Raw genomic sequence first — 19,744 nt, forward strand, 5'->3', positions numbered from 1 at the left:
TCAAATTCTTCTAAAGGAAATGTGAACCTGATTGTCATGAGAAAATAAATAAAGTAAAGTTTATTCCTTTTGTACAGAATGCTCATAAATTGGAAAGACGTGCAAAACCAGCAATCTGGGGGTTTGTCAGATAGATATTACACAGTATATTGAAATGCACTCCCCTTATATGTTATTGTTGTTGTTGTTGTTTTGTTTTGCAGTAAAATTTAGATCTAGGGGACATGTAAACCATGTCATGGAGAAATTCTGTGATATATCTTTACTCAACACTGTCTGATGTAGATGGCGTACACTGACAGGTGAACAGGTTGGTTGTGGAGATTTAAAAAAAACCTGATCTGTGCTGTGATTGGTGGACAAATTTGCCCTCCTGCATTGCTTTTCACACGCAGCGGCTCAGGTTCTCAGCAGCACGTCATTTGTGAGCTGCAGTCCTTCTTGTACGACTGAATTTTTTAGGGACTGCTAAAAAAAATACAAAAACAAAAATGACGATTAAATTAATTCGTGACCATGGACAGCATTATAGACCTCGAATGTCCTGTCTGAAAAAGGTAGGTGTACATTCTCTCATGTGCAGTTTTTTGTTGTTGTTAAACCTTTTTTTTTTATTGTTATTAAAATTTTAAATATTCCATTTACATTTTTAAGCATCATCCAATTGGTGTTAGATTATAAATCTGTCGTTATGTACGTTATGCTGTGGCCATTATGTGCTCCCTAACTACTTAAGCAGGCTTTTATTATAGTTTATCTCATGAAACATGCTGATAGGAAGGTTGTGAGCTTGAATCCCGGGTCCACCAAGTTGCACTGTTGGGGCCCCTGAACAATTTTTTAATTGAGATAAATGCAAGTCAGTCTGGATAAGGGTGTCTGATATACCAAACACCAGAAATGTAAATATAAATGCAAGCACAGATGTACAAAATCATAGTGTCACAATTACAGTGAAAAAGACAAACTATAGCCAACTTTGGGCCTGGAGTAACCGCAGTACTTCGTACCCTGTCATTTAATATTTTACCACATGCTCCCAGCATGCCTGATTCAACTGGTCAAGTCGAAGTGGGTGTATTTGATAGGAGAAAATACTGAAATATACAGGACAGGGGATACCCCATATACAGGGTTGAGTATCTCTGGCCTATGTTATACAACAGACCACACAGTAAACAAACTCTACAGCTCTAGGGGTCACATTTAATTTACAAATAGGGGTTTGCTGTTTATTTATTTATTTATTTTTATATTTATTTTAACCAAGTAAGATAAAATTAGAATTAGAATTTCCTTATATCATCTCAGGGAGTTTTTCCTCTACACTGTTGCATATGGCTTGCTCTTTAGGAATAAATTTACATTTAAAAAATAGAATTTATATCCTGAATTTCTATATTTCCGTAAAGCTGCTTTTGTGCCAGTGTTCATTGTTAAAAGAGCTATACAAATAAAATGGAATTTTCACTCTAAATTTGGAGACGGATATTGTGCGATAGTATTTTGAAATGTTACTCTGAGACCCATTCAGACATGACACTCCAGCAAAAAATACACAACTCTTTGACAAAAATCTCAATCTCAACCCTGTGTCTGAAAACACATTCCTTACTACTTGTCTATATCATTATTGAGTACTAACACTAAATGTTTTTTTATAAGTAGTGTTTAAATTTTAAAACACTCTCCTGTAGCCTTCAAACCTACCATTGAGTGAATAATCATTGATGCTTGCTATGCTGCTGCTTCAGCACGTGCAGACAAAATTGTGCATCAACATTGAAACTTTTTGTTCTCCAAATAATGTGATATTTCCAAAATAACGCAATAACATACATAACATGAATGTTTTAGAATGACACAACTACGAATATGCTGGGATAGACTAGGTATTTTATAAAACATTGTTTTACACTTTTATTTCTTCTTTGCTGCAGTCTCGATTGTGTTATTTGAAATGTCGATTACACCTTGCACACGTGTCAATCACACCTTCCATTCAACTCTTCTAAGTTAGAAAAAACACCATTTGATCCACATGGGACACTTTAAGGGGGTTTTAACTAGAAAAATATGATACTTCCCCTCTTTTGAATGCCATTTTATAATCAGGCTAAATACTGAATACCATTCCAAAACTGAGACGTCTGCCTTTACGTGCACTTGAATGTAATATGGAGTTGGCTGCCCTTTGCAGCTATAACAGCTTCAACTCTTCTGGGAAGGCTTTCCACAAGGTATAGAAGTGTGATTATGGGACTTTTTGACCATTGCTCTAGAAGAGCATTTGTGAGGTCAGGCACTGATGTTGGACGAGAAGGTCTGGCTCGCAGTCTCCACTCTAATTCATCCCAAAGGTTTTTTATCAGGTTGAGGTCAGGACTCTGTTCTTTCATTTTCTAGCGTCTAGCGAGTGAGAGAATATGACACGACACCCTCCCAGAGAGCATGGCTGATTTTGCTGTTACTTGAACTTGAACTGGCCATGGAAGGCTCTGGCATTGTTGACTCACAACAACAGACCAAATATTAGACATACCTTGTTGGATCATGTTCACCTCCTAGCTCTTTACAAAACTGGCAAAAACCATGGATCATCTGCAAAACATCACAAAAAAGATAAGGCAGTATTCACTTGAATATAAAGTAACTGTCATTAATTAGGCTACTATAATCAGTTATAACAATGAAGCAAATTTATTTAACTTTTATTGTATACTTGGATTTTGAGGTTTAACTGGTTGTCTCTTAAGAGGAAACATTAAATGTTCTGTGTATAACATTACAACACTCTTTCCCGGTGTACCAACCAAGAACCATTTAAGGAAGCTATAAGAAACGTTAACTATGCAAAGAAAAACATGCAAAAAAAATCTTTTCAATATTTGTAGCTAAATTTATCTGTAAATAATAATTCAGTTATATTGCACTCACAAGAATGCTGATACTGAATATGGGCTGTGATTTGCCTAAGGTATGAAGATGCACAGCGAGAGCCGTTATATTCATGAATATATGTATTGTTTACCATGTCTACTGATGATGTTGTTTACACTGTTGTAGTTATTGTTTAAAACTAGGACACACAAGGGGAGTGATACAAGCAGTGAAAAATCCCAGTGTGGTTATCATACATATAAGAGCTCTTGGAACGCCAATCGACCAGTCAGGTTACTGGCTCGGAAGTAGCTGTTGTATGTATACTACACCCCCAGCCAGCATTTTGGAAATCAACCTGTATATTGTTTTAGAAACAGTATTTACGCCTTTAGATGACTTGACTGAATATGCTTTTGAGATCCTTATATCGAATTCACAAACACACTGTGACCCAGCCTTTGTGGCTTTATAGACCTGTTAGTAGTGTGTGCTATTATATTTCCCCTTTCACAGCTCGAGGTCTTGGTGCTGGCAATGCAGGACTCAAAATCTGGTGTAAAATCATGTGAGCAGAAATTAAACGTCACTTCTATTCCACACGTTATCGCAGGTAAGCTGAAAAAATGGACAATTTTTTGTTTTTATACTCTCAAAGCTCTTTATCTCTGTCAGTTGGTCTCCTTGAACTGACAGTGACACTTTTTTGTATTGTTGACACCAAACATAATTCAACGTCTACATTCTTATTATTAGGGTATTTCAGTAAAATTCAGTAGACATATATGTCTCCCTCCCTGTCTATCACTGGTCCTGCAAGTGAAGTTTATAAAAGACTGCTAATCAGGCTTGGCTAAACATAGCAACTCTCAGTCAGTCTGTCTGCTGATTTGTGCTCTAAAGTTGTCCTTTAATCCACATTAACAGTACAGATAATCCCCCCTCACTAAACCTCCAAGCTTCCACATGTGTGCTTGCTTTATATTATTAATTTATACTTCGACTGTTAATTTGTTCATTGAGAAATATTTTATGTAACTATATTGCTAAAAACTCTATTATTATTCATAGTTTGTTCCTGAACATTGATTTTAGCGACAATTATATGTATAAAACCTAATGAATTATTGCAAATAGTTTTATATATTAATCATCCATTTTCTCTCTCAGTCTCTGTTCTCTCTTAATAACAAAAATACAATTATAAATGAAATTATATTATATAGAGTGGGGCATGATGATTTTGTGGTTAGTTTGACTCGCATATCCAGGGTTGTGGGTTTGATTCCCTCCTTAGCCCTTTGTGTTTGGAGTTTGCATGTTCTCCCTGTGCTTTAAGGGTTTCCTCAGGGTTCTCTGGTTTCCTACCCATACCATCTCTAAATTTTCTGTATTGTGTGAATAGGTATGTGAATCTGTGTGTGATTGTGCCATGTGATGGACTGGCACCTTGTCCTGGGTGCCTTGTGCCCCGAGTCCCCTGAGATCAGGCTTCAGGTTCCCTGTGTCCCTATGTAGGATGTGGTCAGAAAATGGATGAATTTCTTATCTTCAGTATGTCTTATATACATATGTTTTTGTACATGTGTCTGTCACAGGACAGGACATTCTTGTGTGGATTGCCAGTCATATGAAGGTTGATAGTCAAGGTAATTATTTATCCATTAAGTTTTGACATGTGTTTGCATTTGTATCTTCATCAGACTGGTTTATAATGTTTCTTAGAGGCACGGACAATTGGCACCATGTTAGTTGCTTTTGGCTTCATCTACCCACTACAAGACCACAAAAGACTCATCCTCAAGCCAGATGGTAGTCTCTATCGCTTTCAGGTAAAAGCTTTTCTTCTTTTTTTTTTAGATGCAACTATGATATAGTTCTCTAACTAAAGTCAGAAAAGTCTCACTAATCAAATTTTTGAAAGAAATGACTGAATTACTGAAATACTGAACTTTGTACTTATTTTGAGGTGTAGTGTGGTTTATCTCAGTCAATCCTGGAAAAATATCTGTCTGTAAGTCCAGTTTTACAAAGAAGCATCCTTGTGCAGAACTAATGATGAAACCTACTTATTTGTTTGTCGATGTTTTTGTTATCATGTCATGTGTTTAACATTTTTATGAATAATCAGCTTATAATAGTGCACTTGGTTTTGATACATACAGTAGCTTAACCTTAAGGCATATGATATCATCTTTAGTTGTATATTTTCCCAGTTTTACATGGAATCTTTTAATACAAATTTCAGCAGGCACCCATTTTTTCTTTTTCTGGCACTCTGCTTTAAATCTTTACACTCTTAGACACCATACTTCTGGCCTGTGCAGAATTGGAAGGCAGAAGACACAGATTATGGTACTTTTAAATTATTATATTATGGTACTAATAGAATTTCCTATGTGGCCCAAAACACCTCCTCACCCCAGCCTTCTAACAAGCTAGGACTTGTATATTATGTATAAGAAATAACCCACAATGTGGAATACTGTTAACTGACAATAATTAGGATGGTGTGATACAGCTCTTTTACAACCCTGAAGTTGATTAATTTCTAATCACAGCATTTCCTGAAGTCTGTTTCTCTTATAACACTGTCCTAACAATTTTTATTTTAAAGAATAAAATTTTCCTTGTTTATATTTACACTAACTATAACTTGTGAAATGTCTGAAACAAGTTCCTTTTATCACTTGTGCTATAACAGCTATAAAAAGTCCCTATAAAACGTCTCACCTCTGGTTGTTACAAAGCAGTGACACTGGAGAATCTTTCCAAAAAATGCTAAATAAACCCATACAGCAAATATATTTTTATTCCATTTATGTGGCACATCTGCATTATAGTCCCTGTAAACAAGTGCATTTGTATATAAATGAGATGCCTAGCCATCAATCTACTGTCAGAGTGCTGTAAAAATAATTAATCTAAGCTTTTTGCCCAGTTAGGTTGAATAATTCAACAGCACTGTGGTATAAGTGACATTTTAAGCCATTTTAGATAGAAAACAGGAATCAAAGGAACCGTTCAGCCAGCAAATAAATGTACATATCATTCCCATTGCTCAAGCACTATTGCAGGTTAGGTTCTGTCTGTCTAGAAGGAAGGGTCTAGAAGGAAGGAAGGAAGGAAGGAAGGAAGGCTTGTGATCTAGCAAGTGCGCTGTAGACTGGACAAAACTCAGAGATGTTTATGTTTATGTTCAGGAGTGCTTTCTAATATACAAGGTCACAATCCTGAACCTGCATTTTACTCTGACACACCAATCCTACAGCCAATACTGGGGAAATTGATTTCTCCATTGTTAGAATGTTCAACTTTGGCTTTACTAGAACCTAGAAATGAATCTGAATCATCTTCTAACAGCCTGCATGCACCTTTTGATTGGTTGTTCCAAATGGATTTGGCTTAAAACATTGACCAAGTCACCTAGTATTTCCTAGTCTCCAAGGTCACAATCAGAACCTGCATTTTCTCCTAAATGGCCAAATCCATGGGTACTGGTAACTTGGTCAATGGTGGCAATTCATTCCTAGGTACTATTTAAGCCAAAGTTGAAAACTGACTCACTCTCAACATGGAAAAATCTTCCAAATGTGGCCATCATATCAGGCATCATCGTAGGGTATAGATGTTTAGCGTGGGACTAAATCTGTTTGTCAGTGTGAACTGGAGACTGCTTCCCTAAGTTGGTTCATGCAAAAGGCAGCTGTTATTCCTTTTCCCCTGCTTCTCGGGAACTGGCTGCATGAACTCGAATCTTGCAGCATAATTTGGTAATTATTTAAAGCTGAAGCTATGTATAGTGGAACCCAGCTAACTTGTTTGCTAGCCAAGAGGAATGGCAGGGGAAAAACCAAAAACACTAGTGTGGTATTTTGCCATTCTGACCAACACATCTGGATAAGAGTAACTCTTTGCTACTAGCACTCTTTTGCTACACAACTAGAAAGCTGGGTGTGTGTAAAAGTCTTGTTTGGGAAAAATGAGGGCATGTGGAAGTAGACTCTACTTCATTCGTAGTGTTGTGTTTTAGCAATCTGGCTAATGTAGAAGGAGCTGCAGGCTCAAGCTTAGTGGTAAAAGAGTATTAAGGTGCCGTAGGATATACTTGAGGTCTAACATGTTTACGAGGAAAAGAAAAGAAAAGATGCATCACTCTACCTCAAATGAGAAAATTAAATATCTTGTATACAAAAAATAAGTAGTAGATGTTAATTGAAGTTGAAGGTTATAAGCTTCTCTTACTGTTCCAACGCACCACTTTCACACCAAACTTGTTCTGGTTTATGAATTACATTTAAGCAGGTCATTATATTCATTTCATTTTTGGCTGAACTTTACCTTCATAGCTGATGAAATCAGTCAAAAACAGAAACTGTCAAATCGTTCTGTCCTGGTGCAGTTGTCAGTCAGTGTTTGATACTGTACTGTGTGAATTCCACTTGTGTATTAGTTTTACTTAAAATGTATTTTACTATGTGTTCTTATCCTGTGCTGTGTTGCTCTTTTCACTGTGTAGTTGTACTGCATGATGCTCCTGTAGAAGTTCTTGTTCTATCCCAATGCATAGACAAGTAGATGGAAGATGGATTAATAGACGAGACAGAACTGATTTTGAGAGTTTGTACATTATTCAACTCCCTGTCTTTTTTTCACTAAAGCAATTTATCTGGTGAAAAGAAACAGCCGAAAGAAGGGGACACTTGATGACTATGAACAGGTTCTGCTTTCTCTACACAAAACATCTACCCTGTCACACAATATCCTGTTTTGTGAGAAAAGCAATAACGGCGGTTTGTTAATGCACTGAACAGGAGAACTACAACAACCTTCACAAATGGCTCCACCACAAATGGGATTTTATTGTGATGCAAGCCAAAGAGCAATTCAGGTCAGTTTTCACACTGAAAAACATGGAGAATGAAGTTAAATCTTGAATGTACAATCCTGTCCTAGTTTAATAGCCAGCTATGCTCACTAGGTAACTTTTTGCAAGTTTACTTACTTGCTATAGTTTGGCCGTTACTAGGTTTTTTTCTTCACTAGGTTAGCATTCATTCACCAGGTTAGATAAAATTGTGCTCACCAAAGTTCGTATTCTAGGTTTCTCAGACTTAAATTAATGCACTAAAGTATAACATTGGGGTTAGATAACCAACAACAGTCTTATAATTGCAGCATTTGCTCAAACTTAGCGCTGCTACCTCACAATAAAATAGATGAAATTTCTGTCAAAATTATGCACCTCCTGTACCTTCTACAAAGAAAAACCTTAACATTTATTAGAAAGCAATCAGGTATTTACCTTCCCAGTCATGGTTTGCTTTGCTTTTTGCAGTGCTGGGAAGGGGAGGGACAAATCAGACCGGGTTGTGTTCGATTGTCAGGAAAGGGCTTACTGGATAGTACACAGACCTCCAGTGAGTACCTTTTTGTGTCTGTCTCGTGTCTGTCTTTGGCCACTTGTGGTTATCTAGTGTACTGAATTTTACTTACCTTCAATACAACTGGCAAAATAATTCTATATTGTAAATCCATAGTTATCAAAGTTGGGTCTGTGAAATATAGATGGTATACTATCTTTTTTTCCAGAATTGCTTCAGAAGCTCATTGCTCTTCATAAAGCTATTTGTTTAGGTGTGTTCTCTAACAATCTCTGGGGCCTTCCAGGAACTGGTGTATTATATTACGATTATGTGACACTTTGAAAACACATGCACACACACACACACACACACACAATGTTGACTCAGCTAAACTAATTATGTGACTGATGGCAGTGTTTGTACCTAGTGTTTCACAACTTTTTCTTTATAAATGGTTTTGCAAATTATATTGAATTTTCTTTTCACGCACCCAAAATGTTCTGAATCTTCGTGATCTGTCATTTGAGTTAATTCTGTTTTACTTCCAACACTATAAAATGTGCAAAGTAAATACTTATACAAGGCAGGGTTTGATTTAATAAAACATATTTGTATGTAAATGCTGAAAATGCATTATATTGCCAAAAGTTTTGGGACACCTCTCCAAATCATTGAATACAGGTGTTGTTTTTCAGGGGTTGGGCTCGGCCCCTTAGTTCCAGAGAAAGGAACACTTAATGCTTCAGCATACCAAGACATTTTTGACAATTTCATGCTCCCAACTTTGTGGGAACAGTTTGGGGATGACCCCTTCCTGTTCCAACATGACCGTACACCAGTGCACAAAGCAAGGTCCATAAAGACATGGATGAGTGAATTTGGTGTGGAGGAACTTGACTGGCCTGCACAGAGTCCTGACCTCAACCCGATAGAACACCTTTCACATGTATTAAAGCAGAGACTGCGAGCCAGGCCTTCTTGTTCAACATCAGTGACTGACCCTCACAAATGCGCTTCTAGAGGAATGGTAAAAAATTCCCATAAACACACTCCTAAACCTTGTGGAAAGCCTTCCCAGAAGAGTTGAAGCTGTTATAGCTGCAAAGGGCAAGCCAACTCCATATTACATTCATGTGCATGTAAAGGCAGACGTCACAAAACATATGACAATATAGTGTATACTAGATACAGTGTATATATAGGAGTTTTATGTATGGGGTTAATATTGTGTGTCTGTCTATGACTTCACAGCCTCAAACTCACAGTGCCATGGACTACGGCATGGATCGGCTCATTGATCCTAACACTGAAGAGGTGAAAGGTGAGGATGCACCAGCAGATTAACAGTCCCTTACAGTTTTAATGCACCCTCATATACTTCCTCTCACAGTTTTCCTCAGTCACATTAACAGGAGCTGTTCCGATACTTTATCAGCTCCAGTGAAGTGTGTTTTAGCCAGAATTCATCTCAACCAGATGCTGCTGTTCATTCACTGACTCTATAAATGTAGCACACTTTACACACAGCACTTCTTATAGTGGCATCTGAGTGTAGACCTTAATGCTAAGAAGGTTAAGTACATTAGATCAGCTTAGCTGTGTTTCTTTGGACTTAGTACCGCAATGACAAAGGATGCTTTCTGCCAGTGTACTTAAGAGGATTTCTGGCTTCTGATCTTCCAAAGCAAATCTCCATCCGTTCTCTATATTGTGTGCAATGATTATTTCATACAATCTTATGAATAGAAAAATTAAGAATCCCCTAACTATAACTCATGACTGCCTGTCTGATAACTGAACAGTCTTTCAAAACCTTTAATCATTTAAAAGTAAGTGTTCTATTAAGTACTTCTGTATTGAATAAGTAAATGTAGTGGGAAAGATGTAATCACATAAAAAATTTAATAAAAATGACTTAACAGCAGTTATTATGTGCTAGTTTTCCCAAGCTATGCTCCACAAACTAACATGGCTTCCCTGCCCTTAAAGCCTAAAATAAGCTCTGCCAATGCCCCTTTTACAATAATCTGGCTTTGAGCAGATTAAATAGTTTACTGGACTCAGCTAATTCAGACAAAACCTAAGGTCCAGATGACAATTTGTGTTGACTGTTTGTTATGGGTGTATGTTTGTTGCTTCTTACCTCTCTTGTGATATTTGAATGTTCAGTATGTTTATGACATGTTCATGTGTCCAATAAACTCTTTGTATCCTCTCTGTTCTTTCCAGGCAGTTTGTGTTTCTCTTTAGTCTGCATGGGTTTTCAAGAACAAATCTGGTTTCTGACCCAAGAATATATAAGCATACTAAGCATATACTCCTTTTCCACTAACCATGAATTTCTCATACACTGCCCATAAACAATACCACTAACTAATATATACAGTAATAAACATTTTTTAGAAGTGACATGTAGACTTCCAGTTAACTTTTCATAATAAATTTCTCTCCCAAAGTAATGGAACTGCAAGGCAGATACTTTTACTATACACCAAAGACATTTGGGTTTTAAATCAAAAGAGATAAATCTCAAACCATAGATTAGAATTTCAAAGATTTTTTTATTTCCTGATATTTATATCTAAGTGTGTTGAACAATTTAGAATATGCCACCTTTGATTGAAGACCACTCAATTTTCAGGTGGGCAAAAAAATAAATTTAAAAGTTAATAACACTTCATATTTGGTTGCATATCTTTAGCTTGCAATAACTACATCAAGCTGCTGACTCACTGACATTATCTTCTGTGAAGAATCTTACCACAACCTCTTTCTGTTGTTGTTGTTGTTGTTGTTTCAGTAGGGTTTCTCAGAAGGAAGTCAGGTAGTGAAAGCAATGCTCAGCTGGGTTGAGCTCTGGTGATTGTTTTGGCCAGTCTAAAACCTTCCACTATTTCCTCTTTTGTTGAGTTGGCAGTGTGTTTTGGATCGTTATCATGCTGATGAAGTTTTCCCAATTAAATTGGCAGAATATTTCTATAGACTTCTAAATTCTGCTGCTACCGTCATGAGTTACATCACCTATTAAAAATGAGTGAGAATGTTCCAGAAGCAACCATGACACAACCTTCACTATGCTTGACTTATGACCTTGTATGTTTTGGATCATGAGCAGATGCTTTCTTCTCCATACTTTGGCCTCCTCATCACTTTGGTAGAGTTTCATATTGGTTCCAGAACTTTTGAGGCTCATTTCTGTCTTTCACTGCAAATTCCAGTCTGGTTCTCGGTTTCTTACTGTGGATGAGTGGTTTGCATTTTGACATTCAGCCTCTATATTTCTGCTCTTAATGTCTTTGAATGGTGGATTGCAAAACCCTCACCTCTGTCATGTAGAGGTTGTTTGTGTTGTCACTTACTGTGGGTTTTGGGATTGTTTAAACAGTCAATCTATCAAGGCATTCCCTGGGCAACAAGAAACACATGTCCGTCACATGTTCAAAGATTTTTTTCTGATGAATTTTTGGTCTGTTGTCTCATCTATATTCATGTTTCGATCTCAAACCCTAAAACAAATGAACTGGCCATGCTGTTCCAGTACTTTCAGAGTACATACTGCACTCCTCATTCCCACATACATTCACTACATGTACATTCCTCATACACCTCCATACACTACACATACAACATACACCCAAAACAATCTTTCAGACTGTACACTCATTACTATACGTTCACACATACATTTACCATATATTTCCCATATAATGCACATACACCCTTATACAGTGCTCTATATGGCCACCGAACACTACAAATAAACACTTCCCCATTTACTTCATACACTCCCACTACACTAAACACATCCTACACACTTCCCATGTATGTACTCCTGATACCTTATAGTGTGCACTCTTTATGCACCAATCTCACAGCTTGAAGCCATAATTCTTGTTATTTAACAAGTTAACTTAAATATATTTGCTGTTAGTATTTTTCATTTTTCAAAAATATGACATTTATAAAATGTACAGTTTGTAAATGGTAATACTTTAATGATTTTTTGAGAGCTGACATTTTTTTATGCTATGAGAGATTGTGGCTTTGAGTGTCCTTTAAAATAGAAATACAGATTAGCTGTAATTCCTTCCTGTGAAATGATGCCTGTAGTTATGTGGGTTGGTAAAGTGCATGTTTGTTGTGTTTGCACTAAAATCTATTGTCCTGTTGTAAAAAATACTAATACTGAAACCTGTTTTTCTTTTCTAGAAAAAAACCTTTGACTACTATAGAAGAATTGTAAGTGGAATCGCTTAGGTTAATGTTGTGTTTTAAACAGGTTAAGCTTGTTTTCTCTTGCTCTAACCGCTCTTGTTTTTTAGATCATCTACATGCAGCAGGTCATCATGAGACCAAGGGTCAAATCTTCAGTGTCTCTGGGAGCGTAAGTATAACAATAATAATTACACAGTGTTTATTATTCCCAATGATGTAGCCAAATCAGGACACAATTGTAGGAGGTTAGTATGGAACAAAAATGTGAGTGTACCAAAAAGACATTTTCCTCCATGAGGCCAACTTTACGGTTTTTTAAATAATACCCCTGTGTTACAGAGGGAAGCATCATACCAATTTAATTTTTTAATTTACATTTACATTTCTGGTATTTGGCAGACACCCTTATCCAGAGGAACTTACATTTATCTCATAACTGAGCAAGTTAAGGGTTAAGGGCCTTGCTCAGGGGCCCAGCAGTGGCAGACCCAGGATTCAAACTCACAAGCCTCTAATCCAACACCTTAACCACTAAGCTACCACATCCCCAGGTTGAAGAGTTGTCTCCTTTAACCTGTAATGTAATAGTAGACCACAGGACTTAATCCAGAGCCTCTCTCTCGCATCAGTAAAGTATTATATGGCTATCCTTTTTTCCAACCCCTAGTGTGTGCCTAGTTAGGTAGCTACTTTACAGAGTGAGTTGTCTGCAAAGCACTGGCAGTAGACCTCTGTTGGATCACAGGGAGTGTTCCAGCCCTGTTCTTGCACTGCTACACAAACTCCTGGTATTTGGTGTGCTTCCTCCATGCATTCTTCCCAGGGCACTCTTCTCTGTTCTACGATGGTCACCTGTCTGGTGGTATCAAAAGGTTTCTATGTCACTGTTGTGTAGGTTTTATGGTCTGCTTGCAAATCAGCAGATGATACAAGGAGACCTATTGTCGATCTTGTTTTTAAGAAAGGCTTCTCTCTTGCATATTGACTGGTGTTGTTTATGGCCATTGTGGATGGCTGAGGCTGCTATCTCAGCAAATGCTTTGAGCACCTGGTCATGCTGCAAGCAATAGTGGCCTTCAACAAGGCCTTTGGGCAGATGCTTAAAATGTGCTATATTGATCTGCTTCAAGAGCAAAGAGGGCCTTCAGCCTGCTCACTCTCTTTTCCACTCTACCTGCTTGAACCTCTTCCTATATCAGGTGGTGTTTCTCCTTGTCATGGACTTTCTCTATTGGAACCCTGGGAAAATAGCCTCAGTCTGGACTCCAGTGCAACCTCCAGTCCCTTGACTGCTCTCCACCTCCTACCCTTTGTGACATCAGTGCCAGCTTTGGGGTCCTTGAATTCTCTATACTAAAGAGCCTCTCTTGTTGAGACACCATAAACACCTCAGTAAGGCTACTCACTGGAGGTTACAGGATATAGTGCACTGGACTTGTAAAGGTAGCTGCTGATTTTCCTCTTCAGGGACTTGGCTGTTGTCATTGAAACCTTGTGAACTAGCAGTAAGTCACAGGAACCTGGGCAGGCCTTCCTAGTTGACTTGTCCACCTTGAAGAACCAGCTGTCAAGATCTGTGATTGTTTTATAAGTTGTTATTATCCTTAGTGCATTCAACCTATTAGGTCTTGCAGTACTTGAGTTTATAAGTGAGGAGTGCTATTCTTGAGGACTGGTGCAGTTTTAACAGAGAAATATTATTTGAAATGTATTAGTGTTTGATAGAGTGCTTGTGGACTTCACTTTGCAACATGTTTGGTCCAAATATGGATTTTGTTTTACACAAATGTAAGTTTTTGTACTTTTGTTTTCCAACTCATTCAGCCTTGTGAAACACATGACAACATATCAGGACCACGATCCGTTTCTCAAACCGTGTGTTCCCAGCAACCCCTGGCAGACTGATGATGTCACATACTGGGATCTGAACATGAGAAAGTGAGTTTTTTGACTCAAATTGCTACTCTTACAACTACTACTGTAGTTATTATGCGAATGCATGGTAAGTGACTTGACGGATCTTGGAAATGAACACTAGGACTGAGTGTTGAGAAATGACAGCAATGACTGAACATGACAATAACAGCATGAATGCACATTGTGCATATATTACACTGACTGAAGTGCAGTTGCATATCCTTAATGAGCACAGGACACAAAGTGCCTTAAAGCACTTCACCACACATCACACCACACGCTAAAATTGACTTCATTACTTTGATGATGTCTGTTTTGGATCTGTTTGGGTATTGACACGTATTCAGAGCTCTGACTTTAGCATTATATGAAAAATGTGAGAAAATTGTTTAATATAAGAATTTAAAAATCAGACTTATGGTGATGAAATTGCAGGGTTATTTATTTATTAATCATTTTGTAAATTAGGACAAAAGTGAGCTTTATGTGATTCCCAAGGAAAAACAGTGAAGTTGAACACTCAATGCTTAGTTAGGCTATGTTAATGTTAGCTTGCTAGCAATGGCTAGCAGTTAACAGATAAATATTATCAGATTCTTATTAGCAATTGAACTATTTCAAAATAACACACCAACTATTTACTGTATCTCATTATAGTGTGTATCTTTGGTTTGTGTCCTGACTAATTCTATATCAGACTGACGATAAAATAATTCATTTGTTTATACAGTCTCATTAAAAAGGTGTGTAGCATGTGCAGTTTCAAAAGGTGAAGCAGTGCCAATATCGATAACTGATAAATGATATTATGTAATGATGTTTTTGCACCTGATTTTGTCACACAGTGTAGAAATCCCTACGAAGTTGAGAGTCGAGCGCTGGTCCTTCAGATTTTATGAGTTACTCAACGATCCACGCGGCCGTGCCGACTTCAAACTCTTCCTGAAGAAGGAATTCAGTGGTGTGTGCCGACTGTTATCTATGTTTCTAGACTAAGCTTGTAGATGAGAGCTCATTGATTTCTGATTATTTGCAGGTGAGAATTTGGCTTTTTGGGAGGCTGCTGAGGAGATGAAGTGGGGAGCGGCATCATCCATGTCTGAGAAAGCCGAGACCATTTTTAAGTGAGTCTTTTATTAGCAAAACGTATCAAATCTTCACTTGGCCATTTCTTAGCAATGAGCAATGATTCTTTTATTTTGTAATAATATTTTTATTTGGAGCTGTATATTTGATGTGTTTTGTGTCTAGTGTTTTGAGGAGAAACCACTGAACTTTCCTTTACCCAAAAATTATCACCTGTCTGTCTCTAAGGATTATGTTATTGACCATGTTAATGTTAGACCATGTCCTGTTTCCATGAGTTATGAAAATAAGTAAAACATGTACAATTTTTGATTTAGTTATTTAGCACCAGCTCAAAATAACTTTTTCTTTAAAAGAGACAGATGGTTGTTGATCTGGACAAGTCCATGATCATACATAAGATGATCATTTGTTTGCATTTATTTATTCACTTTTTTAGAGAAAATACATACCTATATATTTAATATTGGCAGATATAAGCATTTTTTTCTACTAGACGTCCATTTCCAGTAAAGGAAATAAAGAAATGATAATAAACAAAAAGAAGAAAATTAAAAATAATGTAGAGCCAAAGGCCGAAGGGTGTGTCTAATGGAAAATAGGCAAGCTGAAATGAACAAACACTGAACTTTGTGTGTGTGTGTATGCAGGACTTTTTTAGCTCCAGGAGCTCCACGCTGGATTAACATTGATGGTCGAACGATGGGGCTAACAGTGAAGGGTTTGGAACATCCACACCGCTATGTCCTGGACGCAGCTCAAACACACATCTTCATGCTGATGAAGAAGGTTTGTAACATATTCGAAACTGGAATATTTATTTTGAAATCGAGGAGTAAGAATGGATTTGATAATGACATGCCATCAATGTTGCTAACAAACCATCATTATTTTCAAAGGGAAGACTTCAATTTTACCTTTATCCTCTCAGCTCTGACCTGAAATAGAAGTCTAAATGTGAACCAAACTGAGTATTTAAAGTGCATGTTAAAAAAAATGGTTACTGTTGTTTGACTTTTAGTAAAAACTTTAAATGGAAAAATTATTATTGCTTAATGGTTTGTAATTCTGCACGCCACCTGCAGGACACATTTTATCGCTATCTGAAGTCACCAGTCTACAAGGACATTCAGAAAAATGGCATCTCTCCTGTGCCACATAACTTCACGTAAGTGTAATGATGTATCCAGATTAAGGGAAATGAATTTGTTCAAGCTGAGGAGGTTAAATCAGAGAAGCCAGCATCCTCAGTTTAGTCTAAAGTAGCACACAGGACAAAAATGAATAAAATTCACAGCGCGAAAATTAACTGAAGGGGAAATGACATTAGATGTGAACTTTTGCTGAATTTCTTTAGGTGAACTTTGCCTTGTCTTGTGAGTCAAACCAAGTCAGTGGGACTGTGACATTTGTGGTTAAAGTCACATCACACCAGGCGTTTTCCTGTCTGTTTCCTTGTTCCTGTATACCAAACAACACTAACAACAAAAACACCTATTTTCTTCTTTTGTTGGCACCTCTGTTAAATAAGTAATTACCATTATCCATGTGGTGGTGGTGATTAGTCACCTGAACCATGGTCATATTGTTGCCACTGACACTGGGTTTGGTTCATTAATTCTTCAGTATATGCTAAATATCTCACTGTTAATCTAAAGTAGGATTCTGGTGACTGTTGTGTGTCTGATTTAGACTGGTATTTGTTCTCTCCCCTCTGAAGTGATGCTCAACTGGAGCAAAATGCTAGAAACCGCAAACCTGGCATTGACCCCATCATCGTGTGGCAGCAGGAACAAGAGGAAAAAGCCAAAGCGGCTGCAGCAGCTGGACCGATTGATATTAAAAAACTGATGGCCAGCAAACTGGACCGCAAGTGATGGAGGTTAATGGATTGATTGATTGATTGACTGGTCAAAAGTGCTTATATACATATAAATATGAATCTTATTATATGTTGTATGCTCAGCTATATTAGATCTAAATAGTAAAACTGTGATAGTATTTAGAGAAAGTACATAATTCATGCAATTCTGCTTAAAGTATTATTCATGCAATTTTGCTTAGAGTATTAGAGCATTGCTTTTTTAATAATATCCTCTTTTTGATGTTAGATTGATTAGTAGGATTACTTTTACTTACTATTCATACACACAAAAATCTGCACCACATCCTCCATTAGCTGGAGAATCCTTGGTATCTTTCAACAAAATGTTCATAACCTTATAAATAATAATGTTTATAGTTATATTTATTCTATGTGAATTTGATTACTATTATATTTTCAGTTATTTCCCTGTGCCTCAGGGGTTCCCTCCTCAGTTCAAAGACATCTCTGTAGGCTGTTTTGCATCTCTAAATTGTCCATAGTGTATGAATAGGGTGTGAGTGTGCGTTTGTGCCCTGCCCTTTTGTCTAGGATGTACCCTGCCTTGTGCCCCGAGTCTCCTGGGACAGGCTCCAGGTTCCCTGTTACCCAGTAGGATAAACATGCAGAGAATGGATGGATGGATGGACATATAACAACAAAATATTAACAGAAAGCAGCTGTATAGAAATGTTTAGTTGTGCTTGCTGGTGTTGATGGCAGTGGAGATGCTTTCTGCAACTGTCCTGAGCACTTAGTGCCTGCAGTAAATGTTCTTCCTGGGGCCTCATTATGGCCCCACACATGGAGATTTGGTGTATTTGGCAGTCCTGGATCAAGAACGCTGTACTGAGGTCTCTACATATCTGTCACACGTCTGTTCAGGTGATACTGACTTCCTTTTCTGAACTAAACTCCACCTATGCTTGCTCTGGGTCTTGTGTTATTGGGTTTAAGGGCACTTTCTGTCCATGCCTCTGCTGACTCAGACTTTACAAGAAGCCGCCTTTATTAGTTTTATCTGTATTTTATCTGTCAGCCTGTATTTCAGCAAAGTAAAAAATACTTTTCTTCACATACCCCAGCTTAGGAGTTTGGGGTCAGAGCATAGGGTCAGACATTATACAGCATCCCTGGAGCAAAGTGTACTCAAGCGTCCAACAGTGGCAGCTCAGCAATTCTGGGGTTTAAACCACCAACCTTCCAGTCACCAACCCAGAACCTTAACCATTACCAATCCACCATTACCAAGACTTGCTGGGGGCCCCCCACTTCCTGCTTGCCAGGATCTCTATTGATTAGCAGTCACTGACTAACAACTAACACTGGTCATAACTACCAACTAATTTGTCCAGTCCTGGCAAGTACTAACTTTTTAAAAAATTATGCCACTGATCCAAGGTTCCCAGAATTGACCCTGAGATCAAGGTTACTATGAGGAATTCTGCATGTTCTCCTAATGTGTGGGTTTCCTCCAGGTTGTTCAGTTTTTTTCTCATTCTCAGGTACCTTTTTTAAAAACTTGTCTAGACTTATTTTGCCCTTAGGTGTGAATGAGTGTGAATGTGTGTGCATCCTGGCCTGTGATGGACCGGTATCCTGGTACCTAGGGGAAGCTGCATTCCCACCAGCGTTTCTGGGAAAGTCTACAGATCCACAATGACACAGTTATGTGATAAGCAATGAGGATTTAATCCTGAAAATGCACACAAATATAGTTTTCTCTTATAGACAGAGTGTGTAGTGGATGTGTGGAAGGTTTTAACAACAGCATTCAGCTTAAAACAGTGATAGCTGTAGGTCATTTCTCATATTCATTATTTCCTATTTTTATGTCTTGTTCTTAATGTTTTCATTCTCATTATTGTCTGCCTGTGAGATGAGTGAAGTTCTGTAAAGCTGTAGGAAACTGCATTACAGTTCTCTGCCTTTATTTTGTGCATCATTTCTTTATATCTGTACACTGTTGAGGAGAATTAGTTGTGAACTAAATGAAGTGACAAAGAAAAAAAAAGATCTACATTGAACTAATATGAAGCATCCTGATGTGTGTTTAAACTTCCTTCAGCTGAGGTATTTGTTTTTCTTACATCATAACTGAATAATTCGTCTTATTCTTCAGAATTTAGGGGGTTGTGTTGGCTCACTTTCTTTATTTGTCATATTCATATTTTATATTCATGCCAGTAATATAAAATGACTTCTTTTCAAAATGATCTCGATTGTATCTCTAGCGAATTAGTAAGAGGACGTGTACTTGAATAAAGACGTTAAAGTCTCTCTGGATGAAGGAGTCTGCTGTAAAACCTGTAAACGTTATAAACACACTCAACAATATACTCTCTATATGAAAAGTGCAGTAATTTATGCAATGTGTATAATTTGAAGTCAGTCCAGTTTAAGTTAGTTATTCATC

General features: G+C 37.5%; 1 protein-coding gene across 1 annotated transcript; it reads left to right on the forward strand.

Moving 5' to 3' along the window:
* Positions 1-435: 435 nt before the first annotated feature.
* rgs9a (regulator of G protein signaling 9a) lies at positions 436-19,632 on the forward strand. Its single transcript, XM_058373121.1, has 17 exons — positions 436-557; positions 3,397-3,493; positions 4,479-4,529; positions 4,606-4,712; positions 5,184-5,235; positions 7,542-7,600; positions 7,695-7,771; positions 8,219-8,300; positions 9,498-9,560; positions 12,456-12,485; positions 12,569-12,630; positions 14,286-14,399; positions 15,224-15,339; positions 15,415-15,502; positions 16,115-16,253; positions 16,550-16,632; positions 17,185-19,632. The coding sequence occupies exons 1-17, from the start codon at positions 492-494 to the stop codon at positions 17,339-17,341; spliced, it is 1,443 nt and encodes a 480-aa protein (XP_058229104.1). The 5' UTR covers positions 436-491; the 3' UTR covers positions 17,342-19,632.
* The last annotated feature ends 112 nt before the right edge of the window (positions 19,633-19,744 follow it).

Source organism: Hemibagrus wyckioides, linkage group LG02 (genome assembly GCF_019097595.1).
Source record: "Hemibagrus wyckioides isolate EC202008001 linkage group LG02, SWU_Hwy_1.0, whole genome shotgun sequence".
NCBI classification, from domain to species: domain Eukaryota; kingdom Metazoa; phylum Chordata; class Actinopteri; order Siluriformes; family Bagridae; genus Hemibagrus; species Hemibagrus wyckioides.

Bases quoted from the DNA above. Each gene is read 5' to 3' on its own strand.
- rgs9a (XM_058373121.1), top strand. From the start codon at position 492: ATGACGATTAAATTAATTCGTGACCATGGACAGCATTATAGACCTCGA. The intron at 4,713-5,183 runs GTAAAAGCTTTT...TTACACTCTTAG, and splicing joins GTAGTCTCTATCGCTTTCAG to ACACCATACTTCTGGCCTGT. The intron at 12,631-14,285 runs GTAAGTATAACA...CAACTCATTCAG, and splicing joins TCTTCAGTGTCTCTGGGAGC to CCTTGTGAAACACATGACAA.